Here is a 19,746-nt window from a genome sequence, read left to right on the forward strand (position 1 = left end):
GAGGGCACCTCTCCAGAACCCAGGGTGGCCATTCCATTGCCCCATGAGGCCCCAGGAGGATTGCCAGGCTGGGCACTGCCACCTGCTCCCCAGCTACAGGCCTCTAGCCCTGTCCCCACCCTCACCCCCCTGACCACCATTATGGATCATGGGGGTCAAGGTCTTGGTCTGAGAAGTGAACCCAAGTGGGCAGATGGTGGAGAGGGGGCTGGGGGCGGGGTTTGGAGTGGGGGTGGGATGCGGCAAAAAGGCCAACCTAGAGTCAAGGGGAGGTCAGCAGCAAGGAGGGTAGAGGGTGCCCGTGGAACCTAGAGAGGGTCGGCCCTGCAGTGAGGCCTGGGAATCCCCGGCAGGGCCTGTCAGGCTGAGCCCCTCCTCATGTCTGGGTCGGTGCTCTCAGGGAGGGGAGGGCCTGTAAGTGACGCCTGGACCCAGGCCAGCTGAGACAGCACCCCAGGCCCCGACAGGCTTCTCCATGCCAGGAGCATCGCCAGCCTGGGCCGGGCCTGGGTACGCGTGGTCCCCACACATCCTTCTGATCCTTTCTGGGTGTGTGTGCCCTGTTCCAAGAGCTTTGTCTCAGGCCAGCATCCGTGGGAGGTGTGGACCCTGAGCGAGCCAGGAGGGGGCAACCTTCCCTGGCCAGGCAGAGACCTCACAGAGGCAGGCCCACCCCTCCTGTCAGCACGGGGCGCCCAGGGCTGGGCTGGCGGACCTCACCTGAGAGGCCTGCTCGTGTCCTCTGGCAGGGACTCCAGGAATCCGCAGCTGAAGTCCTGAGGCACCTGTCCTGAGGTCGCAGAGCCATGGAGGACCAGGCTGAGCCAGGAGACAAGGTGGGACGCCCGACCTGGATGTGCCCCCAGGGCTCTCCCACCCCAGACAGAGGGACCCCCACAAAGTGCCCAGTTTCAGAGCCTTGGGCTGTACAGACGCTCCCCAAGGTGCTGCCTCATGTTGTCCTTTGGGTTCTGCAGGGACAGACTGCCTGCCCAGCAGGAGGTTCCCTGGGAGGCATGAGCCCACCCCCAAAGTGGAGCCCCAGGGTCCACAGTGCCCACCTCCTGCCCTCCCTCCTGCAGGTCTCCAGTCCCCTGAGCAGAGTCAGCATGGCTCTGGGTGCCAGGAGTGAGGAGCATGAGCTGGAGGAGGCCCTGCAGGAGCTGAGAGAAGCCCAGGGCCTGGAGGGGGCACCTCGGTTCCGGGCCGAGGAGGGCCAGGAGTCAGCCCCATCCTCCATTTCGACCTTGTCGGCCTCTGCCTCTGTTGCCCTGTACTCAAGGCCCTTAGAGGAGGCGAACGCCACTGCGAGACCAAGTCCACCCCAGAGCCCTCCTCAGGCACAGCCCTTGCCCCAGGCCATGCCAGCACCCCTGGGGAACCAGTCCCCTGCCAATCACTCCTGCAGCCAGGGGGACGAGGCCCCAGGGGACACCACGGTCTCGCTCCAAGATGTGCTGCGCAGGAAGAAGATCCAACTGGTGGCCTTCCTGCTCCACAAGTACCGCAGCAAGGAGCCGACCACGAAGGCAGAGATGCTGGAGCTGGTCGCCCAGGATCACGAAGACCACTTCCCTGACATCCTCAGCCGTGCCACCTGGTGCTTGCAGCTGACCTTCAGCATTGACATAAAGGAAGTAGATCCCAACAGCCACTCCTATGTCCTGGTCCCCACCCTGGGCCTCACCTGGGATGGGGTGACTGAAGAGCAGCACCTCCCCAAGATTGGCCTCCTGGCGCTGCTCCTGGGCGTGATTGTCCTGTGGGGAGGCCAGGCCCCTGAGGAGGAAGTGTGGGGAGTGCTGAGTGTTGTGGGCGTGTGTCCTGGGAGGGAGCACTTCATCTATGGGGAGCCCAGGGATCTCATCACCAGGGTCTGGGTGCAGGAGCAGTACCTGGAGTACCAGCAGGTGCCCGACAGTGATCCCGCTTGCTGTGAGCTGCTCTGGGGCCCCAGGGCCCACGCAGAGGCCAGCAAGGTGCAGGTCCTGCTGTTTTTGCTCAGGCTGTTTAGCAGGGCTGCAGGCTCTTTCCTGTCCCCATCCAAGGAGGCTAGAAGCAATGAGGAACAGGGGTCCTGAGCAGAGGGGCGGCCAGGCCCGGGCCAAGCCCCCGTCAGGCAGGCGCTTCTGCTGGACATGCAGTCAGGCCCCTTCTCCCTCTGGCCTAGGAGAGAGAGCAGCCAGCACTCTAAGGAGCGCAGGTTCTGTGCCACGTGGGCTAGAGCCTCTGGGCTCCTGTTCTCCCCGACCCCATGGAAGTGGGTCCTTGTTACCTCTGGTGTGTTTCCCCCTGTTCTTCCTTTTCAGAGAAAGGGAGCTTAGCTTCATCGTCTGTTTCTGAATGACATCTATGCCATGTATGTTTGTAGCTTACCAGTTCAGTGCGTTGCTGTTTTGTAGACACACGGGGACACCTTGCATCTGAGTTTGTGGCCGGAGCTAGGTCACATGGCATCGGCCTCGCCACTCCCTCCCAAAAGTGATGGAAATTAGTAGTAAAACGGACGGTGTCCCGAAATGGAGAAATAAAAGTACAGTTGCTAAATTCTTGCTCCTGATTCATTCTAGTCTGTCACTTCACAAAACTAAAATACATGCAGGGACCTGAATGTGCTTGCTGTGTTCAAGAACCTGGGAGACATGTAAGCTTGGCAGTTACAGCAAGTGAGGGGAAATAGGGAAAATCGCGGCACTCCACAGGGCCATGATGTGCGGCGAGCCTAAGACCCGAGGACCTGCGCAAATGCCCTGCACCCGCTCAGCCTCTTCAGGAAACAGGAAGTCCTTCTCACGCAAAGTGCCTCAAGTCTGGCTGGCTGTGAAGACACCCACCCCAAGGGAAGGGGTGCTTCCTCCCGGACCCTCCCCATGGCCAGGGGCCCTGCAGCTTCCCAGCTCGCCTCTGTCCTGGGGCTGCAGGGCTGCTCTGCCAGGGCTGAGGAGGACCCCCTTGGTGAGGAGTGGGGGGGGGCACGCTCGCCAGGACGCCGGTGGTTACGGAAGCCGGCTCTGCCGTGCCGGCAGCCCTGAGGCTCCGGGATGGTCCTTCGGTACAGAGTCATCGGGCTGGGCACCGACGCAACCCAGCCCACCTCACTACTACCCATCTCCACTGCCCCTGACCCCCACCTACCAACCCGCCTCCCCCACCTCCCAACCTGCCTCCCCCACCCACGGAAATCCCCATTCCCCAGAACCCGCCTCCCGCTTCCCACTACCCGACCTCCCGCCCCCCAACTTCCCACCCCTCACCCCTCCCCCACTCCCCCACCTATCACCACCCCTCCCCCACCCCACTCACTACCACACCTCTCCACCGCCACTTCCACCCCACCTCCCACCACCGCGCCCCCACACTGGCCCCGAACTCCCCGAACCACCGACTTCCAACCCCCAGATACCCCCACTCCTCACCCTGCCTCACAGCACCCCACCATCTCCAGATCCCCATACCACACCTCTGCCCCCCACTGCCGACACCCACCCCCACACCTCCCCCCATGCACCCAACATTCAGACCCCCACATCTCCCCTTCTTCCCCCCACTGCCCCGCCTCCTCCCATCCCACCACCACACCACGTCCACTAAGGAACAGGGCCTGAGTTCAGCCGAGAGGGGGGCCGAGCCCCTACTGGGAATCATGATGAGGAACCCCCAGGGAGACTGAGGGACCCTGGACTCCCGGAAAGACTGCGGTTTAGGAGCTCCAGGGTGCTAAGAACCTAAGCAGCTGGCCCTGACATCCTTCACCCGCCCCCCAGCTCCCCTAAACCCTCACCTCCACCCCCCCACTGCCGATACCCGCCCCCACACCTCCCCCCATGTACCCAACATCCGACCCCTCACATACCCCACCCATCCCCCCACTGCCCCACCTCCCCGCATCCCACCACCACACCACATCCACTAGGGACCTGGGGAGGCAGAGCCCTGGGCCTCGTGAGCTGCAGCAGGTGGGAGAAGGCGGGGTTTACGGGAGGCCCAGGGGGAGGAGCGAGGATCCCCCACCCCGCCCCGGAATCCTTGTGCGCTCATCCTGGCAGCCTCCAGGGGGCGCTCCGACCCGGCTTCCGGATGTGACGTCATAAGCTTCTGCCAGGGAGGCCTGAGGGACGGGAAGGCCTCGGTGTCGGTCGCCAGGTTCAGGTCACTCACCGGATTCACATCACCCGCAAGGACACCAGGTAGAACCGCGGGGGAGGCCTGAGGGCCCCCACCCAAGAATCAAGGGGGCCATGCCGTTGCTCAAATAAGCCCTTGGAGGGTCCTCAGGCTGAGCACCGCCTCCCACATGCCGCACCCATGTCCCTGCCCGCCATTTTGAATTGTGAGAGGGAAGGCCTCGGTCTGAGGAGGGACCCCAGGTGGGCTGAGGGCGGGGGCACAGACCCACCGGGGGTCAACGGGAGGCCAGGAGGGAGGGCCGAGGGCGTCCCCGGAGCCCACCTCAGGCCCTGCCTTCCATCGCCCTGGGAACTCCTGGGCCTAGTGACCTGTTGGGACGGCCGCAGACGTCACCCAGGAGTGTCTCAGGGCAGGCAGGGCCTTGGTCTGAGGGGACTGGCCCCGGTCAACATTCACAGGATCACAGGCCGTGCGCGCGTTGTGGTGAGGACCCTGAGGGAGGAGGACAAGGGGCCCCAGAGGAGCCGCCCCTGCCTGTCAGCCATGGGAGGCCCCGGGGCGGAGTGATTACACGCGGTGTGCCCCGACTTCCTCCTCCGGGCCTCAGAGGGACTGGGGACTGGGACTGGGTTAAGGAGCAGGGCCGCCCTTGGGCAAGGGACCACCCCTCCTGTCGGCACTGGGAGCCCAGAGCTGGGATGGCAGTCCTGGCAGCGAGGTGCCCCCTCATGACCTCTTTCAGGGAATCCGGGAACCGGCAGGTGAAGAAGGCCTTGGTGTGAGGCACCTGTCCTGAGGTCGCAGACCCGCAGAGGCCCAGGCCAAGCCAGGAGTCAAGGTGGGGCCCCCAACCTGTGTTCCCACGGCTCTCCTACCCCAGACAGAGGGTCCCCGTCGCCCAGCACCAGAGCCTCGGGGTGCACCTGTAGCAGGGGAGACCCCTGGGAGGCAGGTGCTCAACCCCAAAGAGGAGCCCTGGAAGCAGCCTGTGTATGGGCTGCCAGGGGCCTGTGTCTGTGCCCAGGCCTCTGACGCTCCCTCTCCCCCCAGGCGCCAGGGTCCGCAGCACCCACCTCCTGCTGTTGCTCCTTCCCTCCAGCTGCTCAACAAGTCATGCCTCGTCGTCCCACGAAGCGACAGCGCTACATGCCCAAGAAAGGCCGTCCGACCCTAACAGAGACCCAGGGCCTCGTGGGTGCACAGGACCCTGGGGCGACAGAGGAGGTTGCTTCCTCCTCCTCCTCCACATCCTCTGCCTCCTCCACGTCCTCGTCCTCCCCCTCCTCGTCCTCCCCCTCCTCTTTCTCTTGCTTTGCTTATATATCAAGCGGTGAGGAAGAGGTTTCTATGGTTTCACCCACCCCAGGTCCCCTCCAGGGCCCTGAGCGTGCCTGCCCCTCCCCCACTGCCTCTGCCTCCGTGCCATCCACACAATCCGATGGTGGCTCCGGCAGCACAGTGGAGGCGGGTCTGGGCACTTCACAGGTCCCTCCAGAAGGCAGATCCGTTACCAGTATCGTGATTAACGACAAGACAGCTCAGCTGGTGGCCTTCCTGCTCCTCAAGTACCTTGCCGTGGAGCCGACCACGAGGGTGAAGATGCTGGAGGTGCTGGGCCAGGATCACGAGGACCAGTTTCCTGTGATCTTCAGCTGCGTCTCTGAGTGCTTGCAGCTGGCCTTTGGCATCGACGTGAAGGAAGGGGATCCCAGCGACCACTCCTACATCCTGGTCACAGCCCCGGGCCTCACCTACCGCGGGCAGCTGAGCTATGAGCAGAGCCTGCCCAAAAGCGGCCTCCTGCTGTCTCTCCTGACCTTAATCTTCATGGAGGGTGGCTCAGTCCCTGAGGGAAAGGTGTGGCAAATGCTGATTGTCATGGGGATATTTCCCGGGAGGGAGCACTTCATCTTCGGGGACCCCAGGAAGCTCATCATTGGGGTCTGGGTGAAGGAGCAGTACCTGGAGTACCAGCAGGTGCCCGACAGCAATCCAGCTCGCTTCCACCTGCGCTGGGGCCACAGGGCACACATGGAGACCGACGCGGTGGAAGTCCTGGAGTTTATGGCCAAGGTGAAAGATAGCACCACTAATCCCTGTCTTCCCTGGTATGAGGAGGCTGTGAGAGATCAGGAAGGGCCAGGCCAGGCTAGCATTGCCGCCGCAGATGATCCTGCCGCCGTGGCCGGTGCAAGTTCTAGTGGAACGTCCCCTGGCTTCTGCCCTGAGTGACGTCTATGCACCCTGTCCCCTCTGTGTTGTCAAAGGCCAGGCAGTGAACGAAGCGGTGGAGGGCAAGGCTGGGGCAATTTATCTTCTTTTATTTTTGGTATTTTCAGATTTTAGTTGTTTTAGAAAGTTTCCTATCATCAGAATAGAATTGTACATGGACATTGCTCACACATTTACTGCTGTTTATCTGGTTGATTAGAAATAGTTCTGCTATTTTGTAAAACAAGATGGAAAGCCTAACATATTCTTTGTAGCTGTAACTTCCCGTGACATTAGAATAAAAATTTCCTTGGAAATGGGAACAAATTTAGCAGTGAAATACGGAAAATAATTTTAATGGTTAATTTTTGTATTCTCATAATTTTTAGTCTATACTTGTATGAAAAAAGATATGTATTTAGATTTTCTTAGCTTGTTCAAGGATGTAGAAGAAATTAAATAGTAATAAATGACATTCCTGCTCCCTGGCTCATTTACTCTCCCAAATTCCCCGAGCCTCTGCTCACTGGAAGGCCCTGTGTTAGCGGTGGGCCACTGGGTAAGCAGGACACCCCCCCTCCACGCACCCACCTAAGAGAGATAGTCTAGGAGCTGCTGCCCTATAAGGAAGGTGGGAGGTGTGCCCCAGGACCACTGCACCTTTAGTAAAGGAAGGGGTGAGGCGCGGCTGCAGGGGAGGGCGTGCAGTCCCCATGCCCCGAGCTGGGCCCTCTGCAGCTCCAGGCACCACCATTCCTCCTGTGGGATCCAGGGCAGTGTGGCTGGGTGGGAGCAGAGCCAGCATGGAGGATGGTGAGCTTAGGGGTGAGAGGCAAGGCTGAAATGCAACGTTGTTCTGATTAGTCCCTTTTGGGTCTTGGGCAAACCCGGTGAGGTCTCCTCGGGGACGGCAAGGGGGTGCCCTCGGCTCTCGCCCCAGTGCAAATTGAAGGCAGTGCCCGCCACCCTAGGTGTTGCATAGCCATCATCTGCAAGAATTTGCAGAGGCATAAGGGTCCCGCCCCTTGAAGTGATGCCCAGAAGTCAGTGGTGGGCTGTCTTATCCCTGGCCTGGGAGGGCGAGTACTGAGTCCCTGGAAACGACACTGTTATCGGTAGCCCTGAGTTCCCTTTAACCCATGGTAAGCAAGGGTAGAGGTCCAGGGGGATGAAATGAATCAAAATCGGTGATTTGAAGGAAGAGAAGCTGCCCAAGAGGGAAGACGTGGGAGGCGGACTTCCTTTCTAGGAGCCTGTAGGTTGTTGCTCCAGCTGGGGAAGTGACCCGGCCCTCAAAGTGAGTAAAATATCCTCCGGGAGGAAGGTGGGCAGAGCTGCAATTTGGGGTGAGTGCATGTTCAGTGGCCAGTTGAGCTGCAGCTTCCCCAAGGTGTCACGGGAAGAAATCCTTTCCTAGGAGCAGGTGTTAAAGGCTGGGGTCCCAAGAAGACGAGAAAGCACCACCCCTAGGTAAAGAGCCCATCTGTGCCGGGGTCCGTGTGTTCAGCTCGGGCACAAGTGTGTGGGCCCACAGCAGTGACTGTCAGGTTAGAGTGTGACCTTGCGTGGAAAGCAGGGCCTGCTGAGCTATTGGAGGTTATTGCCTGGGAAGTGCAATAGGGGCCCTCGAGGGAAGGGGGTGTCCCCCCTGCTGAGATGCAGACAATGATTTGAATCTTAGCTGTGAGCCTGGACTTGAAGGGCTTGCCACAGAAGGTGGGTGGGTGTGTCCTAACAAACGGGCACAGCTGCGTGTGCGGGGCGTCTACTGTGCAATGGTGAATAGCATGGACGTCAAGTGCTTGTGCACATCCGTCTGGACTCTCGCCTGGCCTCGCAGGGACACTGCACTGGCAATCAGCTCGTACTTAGGGGGGGCCAGGTGATGACTCCTTGCCTCTCCAGTTTCAGCCGAAGCGCTGTCACAGCCTTTACTACAAGAAGCTCCCCAGGAGCCGTGCATTAATTCTCGGGCCATGAGGCATGGAACACAGGGCCCGCTGGTTCCCCCACACCTGGGGCTGCAGTCATGGCCATTGGACCCTTAGACGTGACATGCTTGGGCAGGGGTGGACGCATTCAACACAGTAGCCCCTGCACAGGAAGCTGGCTGCAAGGACTCCTTCAGGGGCCTGCCCCCTTCAGCTCCCGAGTTACTGGGAGGCACCTGGCTGGAATCAGACTCCTGCTGCTCTGCAGCCTAGCTTTCCCGTGAACTCTCTATGCCTCCCTTTGCTGACCTGTCAACTGGGCACAGGGACAGGTTGAGGTGCTGATGTGATGTTACACGGGGTGTGCCCATGCTTAACGCCTGGCCCACGCCCACTTGTCTGTAGGCATAGCTACCATTCCCATTGGCCTCAGGCGCACCTTCCTGGGTATGGTGAGGACTCTGAACCAGTGTCTATGTTCTGGTCCCCTGTGCCTGGCTAATGCAGGGTCTTTCACGCTGATGATGCCTTGCCCAGACCGGCTCCTCTCATGGGTCAGAGCTGTGCAAAGCTGGTGCACGTTGTTCTAGAGCCGACTTGGGTGACAGTCAGGGTCAGGGACCTGGACACAGAGAATATCCTGGGTGTGGCAGCTGACCCATAGTGAGGCCTCAAGACCTGCCAAAACTTAGATGCAAGCAAGATGTCCTGCAGTAGGTGAATGCATGAACTGTGGGGCATGCAGACCGTGGAAAATGATTCATCGCCATATGGGAATGAGCTACCAAGCCAGGAAGAGGCATGGAGGAACCTTGAATGCATGTGCCTAAGTGAAAGAGCCCACCTGAGAAGGCTCCATACTGCGTGATCCCAACCGTGCGACAGTCTGTAGAGGCGAGTATGGAGACGGGAAGAGGAACCATGTGGTTGCCCGGGACCATGGGGGGAGAGGGAACAGGCAGAGCACAGGGGAATTTTCAGTCAGTGACAGTCCTCGCTGTGATAAGGTCATGATGGAAGGTGTCTGTATCCATTGGTCCAAAGCCATGCAATTGACAAGGCCAGGCAGGAGCCCTTTGGGTGATCATGACGGTCAGTGTAAGTTCATGGGTGATAACAAATGCACCCCTCTGTGGCTGTGTCGATAATTCCGGAGGGTAGCAGTGGGTGGGGACAGGGATAAACGGGAAACCTCTGTAACTCCCTCTTTATGTATCAGCACACCTAACAGTGCTCTAAAACGTTCATCTTTACAAAAACCAGGCAACATGCAGAACATCTTCTGAACCACAAACACACGCACATATATTATCTACATGTATGTTGTTTATATGCGTACATGGACACACATACTAGGTAGAGAATGGAAATGTCTTTCTTGCAGCGATGGAGGGTGACTGAGGGAAAATCGCGGCACTCCACAGGGCCATGATGTGCGGCGAGCCTAAGAACCGAGGACCTGCGCAAACGCCCTGCACCCGCTCAGCCTCATCAGGAAACAGGAAGTCCTTCTCACACAAAGTGCCTCAAGTCTGGCTGGCTGTGAAGACACCCACCCCAAGGGAAGGGGTGCTTCCTCCCGGACCCTCCCCATGGCCAGGGACCCTGCAGCTTCCCAGCTCGCCTCTGTCCTGGGGCTGCAGGGCTGCTCTGCCAGGGCTGAGGAAGACCCCCCTTGGTGAGGAGTGAGAGGGGCCACGCTCGCCAGGACGCCGGTGGTTACGGAAGCCGGCTCTGCCGTGCCGGCAGCCCTGAGGCTCCGGGATGGTCCTTCGGTACAGAGTCATCGGGCTGGGCACCGACGCAACCCAGCCCAGCCCACCTCACTACTACCCCTCTCCACTGCCCGTGCCCACCACCTCCCAACCCGCCTCCCCCACCTTCCAACCTGCCTCCCCCCACCATCCCCAGATCCCCATCCCACACCTCCGCCCCCCCACTGCCGACACCCACCCCCACACCTCCCCCCATGCACCCAACATTCAACCCCCCACATCTCCCCTTCTTCTCCCCACTGTACCACCTCCCTCCATCCCCCCACCACACCATGTCCACTAAGGACCTGGGGAGGCAGAGCCCTGGGCCTCATGAGCCACGGCAGGTAGGAGAAGGCTGGGTTTAAGGGAGGCCCAGGGGGAGGAGCTAGGACTCCCCCGGAATCCTTGTGCGCTCCTCCTGGCAGCCTCCAGGGGGCGCTCCGACCCGGCTTCTGAATGTGACCTCATCAGTCTTCCTCCCAGGAGGCTTGAGGGACGGGACGGCCTCGGTGTCAGATGCTGGATTCAGGTCACCCGCAAGGACTCCAGGTAGAACTGGGGGGAGGCCTGAGGGCCCCCACCCAAGAATCCTGGGGGGCCATGCCATTGCTCAAAGAGGCCCTGGGAGGATCCTCAGGCTGGGCACCGTCTCCCACATGCCGCACCCATGTCCCTGCCCGCCATTTTGAATTGTGAGAGGGAAGGCCTGGGTCTGAGGAGGGACCACAGGTGGGCTGAGGGCGGGGGCACAGACCCACCGGGGGTCAACGGGAGGCCAGGAGGGAGGGCCGAGGGCACCCATGGGGCCCACCTCAGGCGCAGTCATCTGCCCAGGGCACCCCCGGTTTGGTGACACATTGAGACAACCGCAGACGTTCCCCGGGGGTGTGTCAGGTTAGGGAGGGCCTTGGTCTGAGGGGACGGGCCCCGGTCAACATTCACAGGATCCCAGGCCCTGCCCGCGTTGTGGTGAGGACCCTGAGGGAGTCCGGGCCTCAGAGGGACTGGGGACTGGGACTGGGTTAAGGAGCAGGGCCGCCCTTGGGCAAGGGACCACCCCTCCTGTCGGCACTGGGAGCCCAGAGCTGGGATGGCAGTCCTGGCAGCGAGGTGCCCCCTCATGACCTCTTTCAGGGAATCCGGGAACCGGCAGGTGAAGAAGGCCTTGGTGTGAGGCACCTGTCCTGAGGTCGCAGACCCGCAGAGGCCCAGGCCAAGCCAGGAGTCAAGGTGGGGCCCCCAACCTGACTGTGTTCCCAGGGCTCTCCTACCCCAGACAGAGGGTCCCCGTCGCCCAGCGCCAGAGCCTCGGGGGTGCAGGCCGCTCCCCAAAGGACCAACTCTTGTCGTCCTTAGGGTTCTGCACTGACAGGCCACCCCTGTAGTCATGCCTCATCATCCCAGGAAGCGACGGCGCTACATGCTCGAGGAAGGCCTTCCAACCCTAATGGAGACCCAGGGCCTTGTGGGTGCACAGGACCCTGGGGCTACAGAGGAGGTTGATTCCTCCTCCTCCTCCACGTGCTCCTCCTCCTTCCCCTCCTCCCCCTCTTGCTGTTCTGTTATCTCAAGGGGTGAGGAAGAGGTTTCTATGGTTTCACCCACCCCGAGTCCCCTCCAGGGCCCTGAGTGTGCCTGCCCCTCCCCCACTGCCTCTGCCTCCGTGCCATCCACACAATCCGATGGTGGCTCCAGCAGCCCAATGGAGGAGGGTCTGGGCACTTCACAGGTCCCTCCAGAAGGCAGATCCTTTCCCAGTGTCGTGATTCACGACAAGGCAGCTCAGCTGGTGGCCTTCCTGCTCCTCAAGTACCACACCACGGAGCCGACCACGAGGGCAGAGCTGCTGGAGGTGCTGGGCCAGGATCACCAGGACCAGTTCCCTGTGATCTTCAGCTGCGTCTCCGAGTGCTTGCAGCTGGCCTTTGGCATCAACGTGGAGGAAGTGGATCCCAGTGACCACTCCTCCATCCTGGTCACAGCCCCAGGCCTCACCTACCGCGGGCAGCTGAGCAATGAGCAGAGCCTGCCCAAGAGCAGCCTCCTGCTGTTTCTCCTGAGCATTATCTTCATGGAGGGTGGCTCATTCCCTGAGGGAAGGGTGTGGGAAATGCTGGATGTCATGGGGATATGTGCCGGGAGGGAGCACGTCATCTTCGGGGACCCCAGGGAGCTCATCACCCAGGTCTGGGTGAAGGAGCAGTACCTGGAGTACCAGCAGGTGCCTGACAGCGATCCCGCTCGCTTCCACCTGCTCTGGGGCCCCAGGGCGCACATGGAGACCGACGCGGTGGAAGTCCTGGAGTTTATGGCCAAGGTCAAAGATAGCACCGCTAATGCCTGTCTTACCTGGTATAAGGAGGATGTGACAGGCTAGCATTACCACCGCAGATGATGCTGCCACCGTGGCCGGTGCAAGTTCTACTGTAACGTCCCGTGACTTCTGCCCTGAGTGACGTCTATGCACCCTGTTCCCTCTGTGTTGTCAAAGGCCAGTCAGTGAACAAAGCAGTGGAGGCCCAGGCCAGGGCAATTTATCTTCTTTTATTTTTGGTATTTTCAGATGTTACTTGTTTAGAAAGTTTCTTATCATCAGAATCGAATTGTAGATTGACATTGCTCACATATTTATTGCTGTTTATGTGGTTGATTAGAAATAGCTTTGTTATTTTGTAAAACAAGATGGAAAACCTAACATATTCTTTGTAGTTGTAACATCCCATGACATTAGAATAAGAATTTCCTTGGGAATGGGAACAAATTTAGCATTGAAATGGAGAAATTAATTTAAATGGTTTTTGTATTCTCTCATAATTATTAGTCTAAGGTTGTATGAAAAAAGATATGTATCTAGATTATCTTAGCTTTTTCAAGGATGTAGAATAAATTAAATAGTAATAAATGACATTCCTGCTCCCTGGCTCATTTACTGTCCCAAATTCCCCGAGCCTCTGCTCACTGGAAGGCCCTGTGTTAGCGGTGGGCCACTGGGTAAGCAGGACACCCCCCCTCCACGCACCCACCTAAGAGCGGTAGTCTAGGAGCTGCTGTCCTGTGAGGAAGGTGGAAGGTGTGCCCCAGGACCACAGAACCTTTAGTAAAGGAAGGGGTGAGCAGGTGCAGCTGCAGGGGAGGGTGTGCAGTCCCCATGCCCCAAGCTGGGCCGTCTGCGGCTTCAGGTGCCGCCGTTCCTCCTGTGGGATCCAGTGCAGTGAGGCTGGGTGCGAGCAGAGCCAGCCTGGCGGATGGCGAGCTTAGGGGTGAGAGGCAAGGCTGAAATGCAACGTTGCTCTGATTAGTCCCTTTCGGGGCTCGGGCAAACCCGGTGAGGTCTCCTCGGGGGCGGCAAGGGGGTTGCCCTGGGCACTCACCCCAATGCCATTGAAGACAGCGCCCGTCGCCCTAGGTATCGCATATCTATCATCTGCAAGCATTTCTAGAGTCATAAGGGCCCTGCCCTTGAAGTGATGCCCAGAAGTCAGTGGTCAGGCCCTTTTCTCCCCGGCCGGGGAGGGCTACAGCACATAGCATTAACTGTGTTTCAATGTTAGTTACACTGCAGTTAATTTAGCCACGTGTGATCCTGCCCTAGAGATGGCATGGGGGTGAAATGAATCAAGATGTGGTTCCACTGGAAGAGGAGGAGGAGGAAGGAGGCAGTTGGCCCGTGAATCTGTTCTTGGAGCTTTGGGCTGGCTGTATGCACTGGGGAAGTCTCCTGAATTTGACCACATGTCTCCAAATTGAGTATGTTTGTTGGCGTTTTATTTCCGAAATGATTTTTGGCTGACAAGCTCTTTCTGGTGCCATTAAGGTGCAAACTCTCTAGTCTGACCTGCATAACATAGACACAAAATCCCAGAGCAGAGTGGGAGGGCCTGGCATGCAAAGGACATCCTGCTTTCACCCAAGTTCCATCACGTGCCCAGCACTGTGCGAGGTGCTTTACGTGCGTCAGACAACCCTGCCGTCCTGCAGGCCAGAGCTTGCCTAAACCACTACTTCACACTCGGGGAACCCGGGCTCACGGGGCCAGGTCGTTTGCCCAGGATCACATGGCTGCATGACAGGGCGGAGACCAGACCCTGGTCTGAATTCTCATACGGTCCCGCTCTTCCCACCCATCCCAGCCCGTGGCCGACCTTCTGACCGAGTTCGTTTATCAGTGGCAAGACGTCTGCCAGGAAGCACACAGAAGGATCCCGGGTACTGTCTGTGGGCGTTACTAACCTAGGCTCCTCGTACCCGAGTCCCAGGGTTCCTTGAGAGCTGAGGTGCTGGCACTTCCTCCCAGTCCCACGTGATGGCACCCTTCCCCTTGTCTTCCCCCAGGCACCCTCCCGTCCAACTCTGCGCCTTGACTGGCTTACCAGTGACCCACTGCTGCCTCCAAAGTCTGTGCCCAATCCCAGGGGAGCAGCCCAGCTTCACCCGCCTTCCCCAAACAGGGCGTTCCTCCCCCCTGCGGAACTGCTGGGCTGTCCCATCCCACTGCCCACACAGCCACATCCACAGCCACGTCGAAGTTGACAGTGGGCAGCAATGTTCAGACATCTGGTCGTACCCCTCGGTGTCTTCAACAATCTCTGCTTTCGGAATGAGCTGATGAGTAGGATCTGATTGAGCACAGAAACTACCAGTTGCTTGGCTATAACCCGAAGTTAGAAATCAAGGTTTTTAAGCTGCCCCGATGCTTACTGCAGGATTTTGAAGGAGCGTCTTACTGGAAAATGGCCACTGAACGCATACGCAGGAGAAGGAGCTGACGTAGGTTGTCAAAGCCCAACGCCCTCCTTGCAAGTGGTAGATGAGCAAAGACCATGGAAGTCACTGTGGAGCAACGTCTACAGACACAAAATCCCCCGAAACTTGGGGCCCCTAGTATCTTGGTAGACACGCTCCTCTCACCAAAAAAGGAAACCAGTTATTTATCCCTCCCCTGGTTTTGTCTGTGTGCCTGTCCCACGGGAAAGCTGTCCAGGTAGAAAATTCTCCTTGCAGCTCAGATGAGGAGGAAGGAGGAAGAGCTTGGGGTGGAGGTGGAGGAGAGGAAAGGCGGGAGGCTGGGGTCGTGTTTGGCCATGTGATGGTGAGCTTCCGCCGGCCGTCTGTGTGGGGCTGTCCGGTGGGCAGCAGGGGACATGCTTCTGCTATCAGGAGAGGGGCCGGGGCTGGACGTTGGGTTCGGCTCCATCAGTAGGGGTCATTTGGGACCGTAGCCCTTAGTCATATCAATTGGGTCCTGTGCGGACACTGGCCGACGCCCTACAGGATGCCAACCGCTCTCTTGCCGACACATTTATCTGGGAGCCAAAATCACACAAAGCTTAATAAAATACTGATTTCATAAGAATGAAGCAATGTTTTCACAACAATAACCCACATTTCTCTAATCGACTATAATTCAACACATAGCTTCTAAGTTTACACATGTTTGTTCACAAACTGAACATCATGTAAAAAGTACTATGATTCATTATTTTTGTTCATATTCTTCTGCTGCGGATAATACATGCTCGGTTGTTAGCTATATCCCACATACTTCTTTTCTGCATTGACAACTGCTCCATTTTACACTGCTCCATTTTCATTCACATACTGTCCTAACAAAGTCATGAATGGTTTCTCTGATAATGATATGATTTTATATTATACTTGTGCCTTAGGAATTTTCTTACTGCTGTAACATTTGTTCTTTATTTTGACACACAGCAATCCCTCGTTTTTACCAAATGATTTTGATCCAAATATATGTCTATAGATTTTCTATTATAAAAAGTGTGCACATAATTTATTTGCAATGGATAACCTTACAATATTTTTATTTCTCCATTTTAAAAATAGAGGATCACACTCTCCAAAAAAACAATGAAGTGGAAATAATACCATCATCTTTACCAACCCTGTTTTAACATATTTAACCATTGTTTTTTCCCCTTGCAAAATAGTAGCTGTTCCTTATTTTTGCATATTATCACCTTGTCCCTTTATGTGCATTTGCTATAGATCTAAATGATTTGCTGGCTATTTCAAACTTTTAAACAATTACACATTACTACCAAATCATGACATTTATTTATGTATCTGATCATAATATGTGTTCTCTCCTTTTTAACCTTTACTGAAAACTCATGTATCATATATCCCTTGCTCTATATATACAGTTTTTTTTATGTCTTAACGGTGCCCAAAATCATTGCTTCTCAATAACTTTAATAATATATTGAGTATTTCGGTTTCTCTGCTCTTTCCAAATGAACAGTTTTTGTGCCCATTGGTATTATTTATTACTTTCCTAATTTCAGTTTTATCAATTTCTGCTTTTATCTATGTAATTCCCATCATTCTGTTGCCTGGGGTTTAATTTAATTTTCTTTGTACAGTTTTTCAAGTGGAAGCTTAAGATTATCAATTTGAGCTCTGTATAGCTTTCTAAGGATTTAATAGCATAAATTTCTCTCTAAACACTGTTTTAGCTCTCTAACCTGATTCCCGTAAATTCTCATATGTTGCGTTTTCATTTTCATTCATTTCAAAATATTTTCTAATTTCCATCAAGAACTTCTTTTGAATATGAGTTAGTCAAAATGTGTTTTTTAATTTTCAAATATTTGGGGAATGTGGAGTTCTTTAATTCTATTATAAGTAGAGAATATACTTTGCATGATTTAAATTCTTTGACATTTGCTAAGGGCTATTGTATGGGCTATATTGGTGAATATTCCATGTGTACTTGAAAATAATGTATATTCTTCTGTAGTGCAGAGTGTTCTGCAAATGACAAAGAGATGAAGTTGTTTGATAGTGTTGTTTTGGATTCTTCAATATCCTTGCATATTTTCTGTCCACTCTTCTATCATATACTGATAGGAGCGACACAGTCTCCACATGTAATTGTAGATGTGACTTTTTCCTTTAGTCCTATCAGTTTTTGTTTCACATATTTTGAATATCTATTTTAATTTGCATCGGCACTTAGGATTGTTATATCTTCTTGATGAGTCCTTAAAAATGTTATGTTATGTTCCAGTTTATCCATGATAACTTTTCTTCTAATAAAATCAGTTTTTTTTCTGATATCAATGCACTCTCCAGCATTTTTATTTGTTATTTTAATATTTTAAATTGTTAAACATTAAAACTACCTTTTTATTCTGGTGTGTGGTTAATGCCTGTGTATAGATTCATGTAACCACAAGCACAGTCAGGATTCAAACTTAGTTCCATAACTGTCCACACACACACAAACTCCCAAGTGCTATTCTTTTATGGTCTTACCCTCCTCTTATATCTAACTTTGACAAAACTCAACTGTCCTCCATCACTGTAGATTTGTCTTTTTATGAGCACCACAAAAATGGAAGGTTTTTGTATGAACATAAGTTTTTATTTCTCTCAAGAGTGGCTTTGCTGGGCCATATGTTAAGTGTATTTTAAGAAATTACTAAATCAATTTCCACAGGGGCTGTATCATTTTATATTCCCACCATTTATGTATAAGAATTCAAGTTGTTCTTCACCCTTGGTAGCACTTAGTAATATGGGTATTTTTTTAAATTTTAGTCTTTTTTGAATATGTGTTTTGATATTTCATCATAGTTGCATTTCTCTTATGACTATTTTTGAGGAAGTTCAATTTATCATTTTTTCATTTTATGAATCATGCTTTGGGTTTTGCTTAAGACCTCTTTGCCTAACTTCAGGTCATGAAGATTTTCTCCTGTTTTATTTTGAAAGTATAGTTTTCCATCTACCCTTTAGATTTATTATCTGTTTGGATAAAGCATGAGGTTTAGGTTTTCCTTTTTAACATATGGTTGTCTAATTGTTCCAATACAATTTATTGAAAAGAACAGCATTTCTCACTTGAATTGCTTTAATCTTTTATATAATACATGGGCCATATTTGTGTTGGCCTATGTCTGGATTCTATTCAGTTCCCTTATGTACATATCTATTCCTTAGCCAATACTATACTGTATTGATTATCATAACCTTACAGTAAATATTAATGCCAGGTCTTGTGAGTCCTCCAACTTTATTCTACTTTTTCAAAATTGACATAACTATTCTAGCTTCTTTGTCTTTCTGTAAAATGTTTGCATCAGCTTATGTATATCAACAAGAATTTTTGCTGGGATTTTGATTGGCATTGTTTTGAATGTGTATATCAGTTTGGTGAGAATTGAGCTCTGTACTATGTTGAGTCTAAGTTTGTGAACAAAGTGTGTTCCTCTATTTATTTGGGTGTTCTTTGGTTTCTTTTATCAGTATTTTGTAGTTTTCAAAATACCTACCCAATACATGTTTTGTTTGATTTATACCTAAGTATTTCTTTTTGGGGAGCCTTTGTACACTGACTTTGTATCCCGCAACCTTGCCAAGCTCATTAGTTCTAGGATTATTTTAGTTTCCTTGGGATTTTATTCATAGAGAATTATGTCTCTGAGAATAGGGACAGTGCCATACATTTCCTTCCAATCTGTTTGCTTCTTATTTATTGTTACTGATTTTTGTTGCTTTATTTCACTGGCAAGAGTTTCAGTAAAATTTTCAGTAGAAGTGGTGAGAGTGGATATCCTTGCCTACTTCTTGATCTTACACAGAGGCGTTCAGTGTTGCACCATAAAGTTTGGTATTAGCTATAGTTTTTTGTACATGCACTTTATCAGGGTAAGTTCCTATTTATTTCTCCTTGTTTGAAAGTTTTTCTTACAAATGAATGTTGCATAGTGTCAAATGCTTTTTCTTCTCCAGTTGAGATGATTATCAAATTATTTAGCCTGTTATAATGGTGTTTAATATTGATTAATTGCAAAATTTTGAACTAGCCTTGCATTCCTCAGATAAACTGGTCATGATGTATGATCCTGTTTACCCATTTTTGGATCCTATTTGTGGGGATTGTTGCACGTTATGTTCAGGAAGAGTACTGGCCTTAGTTTTCCTCTTTTGTACTATTGTCACTTGCTTTCATATGAAGGGTAATGCTAACCTCATAAGATGAGTTGGGAAAAAGCCCTCTTCTAGTTTCTTGAAGAGAATTTTTAGAACTGATGTTAATTCTATTTAAACATCTGGGAGAAATCTCCAGTTAAGCCATATGAGTCTACTGATTTCTTTTTTCAAAAAAACAGTTTTAAATTATGGCATCAAATTCTTTAATGGTTTTAATTCTATTCACGTTATTCATTTCATCTGGGGTGAGTTTAGTAGTTTCTGATTTTGAGGAATTATTCAATTTCACCTAAGTTCTTCAATTTATGTGAATAAATTTATTTTTATTTCCTATTTTGTTTCTTATGTGTACAGTATCTGTAATGATATACCCTCTTTGATTTCTGATATTGGTAAGTTGTGTCTTCTTTCTTTTTTAGTATGTCTATCTAAAGTTCTATAAATTTTTTTTTATCTTTCCAAAAACATAGGTTTGGGTTTCCTTGACTTTTTTATTTGTTTTCTCATTTCAATTTCATTTTTGTTATGGTCTTTTTTATATCCTTTCTTCTTTCTGCCTTAAGCTAATTTTTTCATCTTTTTCTAGTTAATCCAGGTGGAAAGTTTAGACTATTGCACTGAGACCTTTCTTCTTCTTTATTCTAAGCATTAAATGCTCTAATTTTCCCTTGAAACAGTGCTTTAGCTATATCTCTCAAGTTCTGATCAATTGCATTTTCATTTTAGTTCATTGCAGTTTTATTTCCTGGAGATGTTTTCTT

The 19,746-nt window shown here is 52.9% G+C and overlaps 3 protein-coding genes across 3 annotated transcripts; all 3 read left to right on the forward strand.

Annotated features, from left to right (window-relative positions):
• The first annotated feature begins 1,109 nt into the window (after positions 1-1,109).
• On the forward strand, positions 1,110-2,081 carry LOC118913348 (melanoma-associated antigen 11-like). Its single transcript, XM_036887283.2, has one exon. It carries the CDS (start codon positions 1,110-1,112, stop codon positions 2,079-2,081), a length of 972 nt encoding a protein of 323 aa, XP_036743178.2.
• A 3,160-nt stretch (positions 2,082-5,241) lies between these two features.
• LOC130681837 (melanoma-associated antigen 10-like) lies at positions 5,242-6,360 on the forward strand. The gene has a single exon (XM_057495413.1). The coding sequence runs from the start codon at positions 5,242-5,244 to the stop codon at positions 6,358-6,360; it is 1,119 nt and encodes a 372-aa protein (XP_057351396.1).
• A 5,054-nt stretch (positions 6,361-11,414) lies between these two features.
• LOC118913350 (melanoma-associated antigen 10-like) lies at positions 11,415-12,404 on the forward strand. The gene has a single exon (XM_036887285.2). The coding sequence runs from the start codon at positions 11,415-11,417 to the stop codon at positions 12,402-12,404; it is 990 nt and encodes a 329-aa protein (XP_036743180.2).
• Positions 12,405-19,746: the final 7,342 nt, after the last annotated feature.

Source organism: Manis pentadactyla, chromosome X, assembly GCF_030020395.1.
Source record: "Manis pentadactyla isolate mManPen7 chromosome X, mManPen7.hap1, whole genome shotgun sequence".
Taxonomy (NCBI): domain Eukaryota; kingdom Metazoa; phylum Chordata; class Mammalia; order Pholidota; family Manidae; genus Manis; species Manis pentadactyla.

Bases quoted from the DNA above. Each gene is read 5' to 3' on its own strand.
- LOC118913348 (XM_036887283.2), top strand. From the start codon at position 1,110: ATGGCTCTGGGTGCCAGGAGTGAGGAGCATGAGCTGGAGGAGGCCCTG.
- LOC130681837 (XM_057495413.1), top strand. From the start codon at position 5,242: ATGCCTCGTCGTCCCACGAAGCGACAGCGCTACATGCCCAAGAAAGGC.
- LOC118913350 (XM_036887285.2), top strand. From the start codon at position 11,415: ATGCCTCATCATCCCAGGAAGCGACGGCGCTACATGCTCGAGGAAGGC.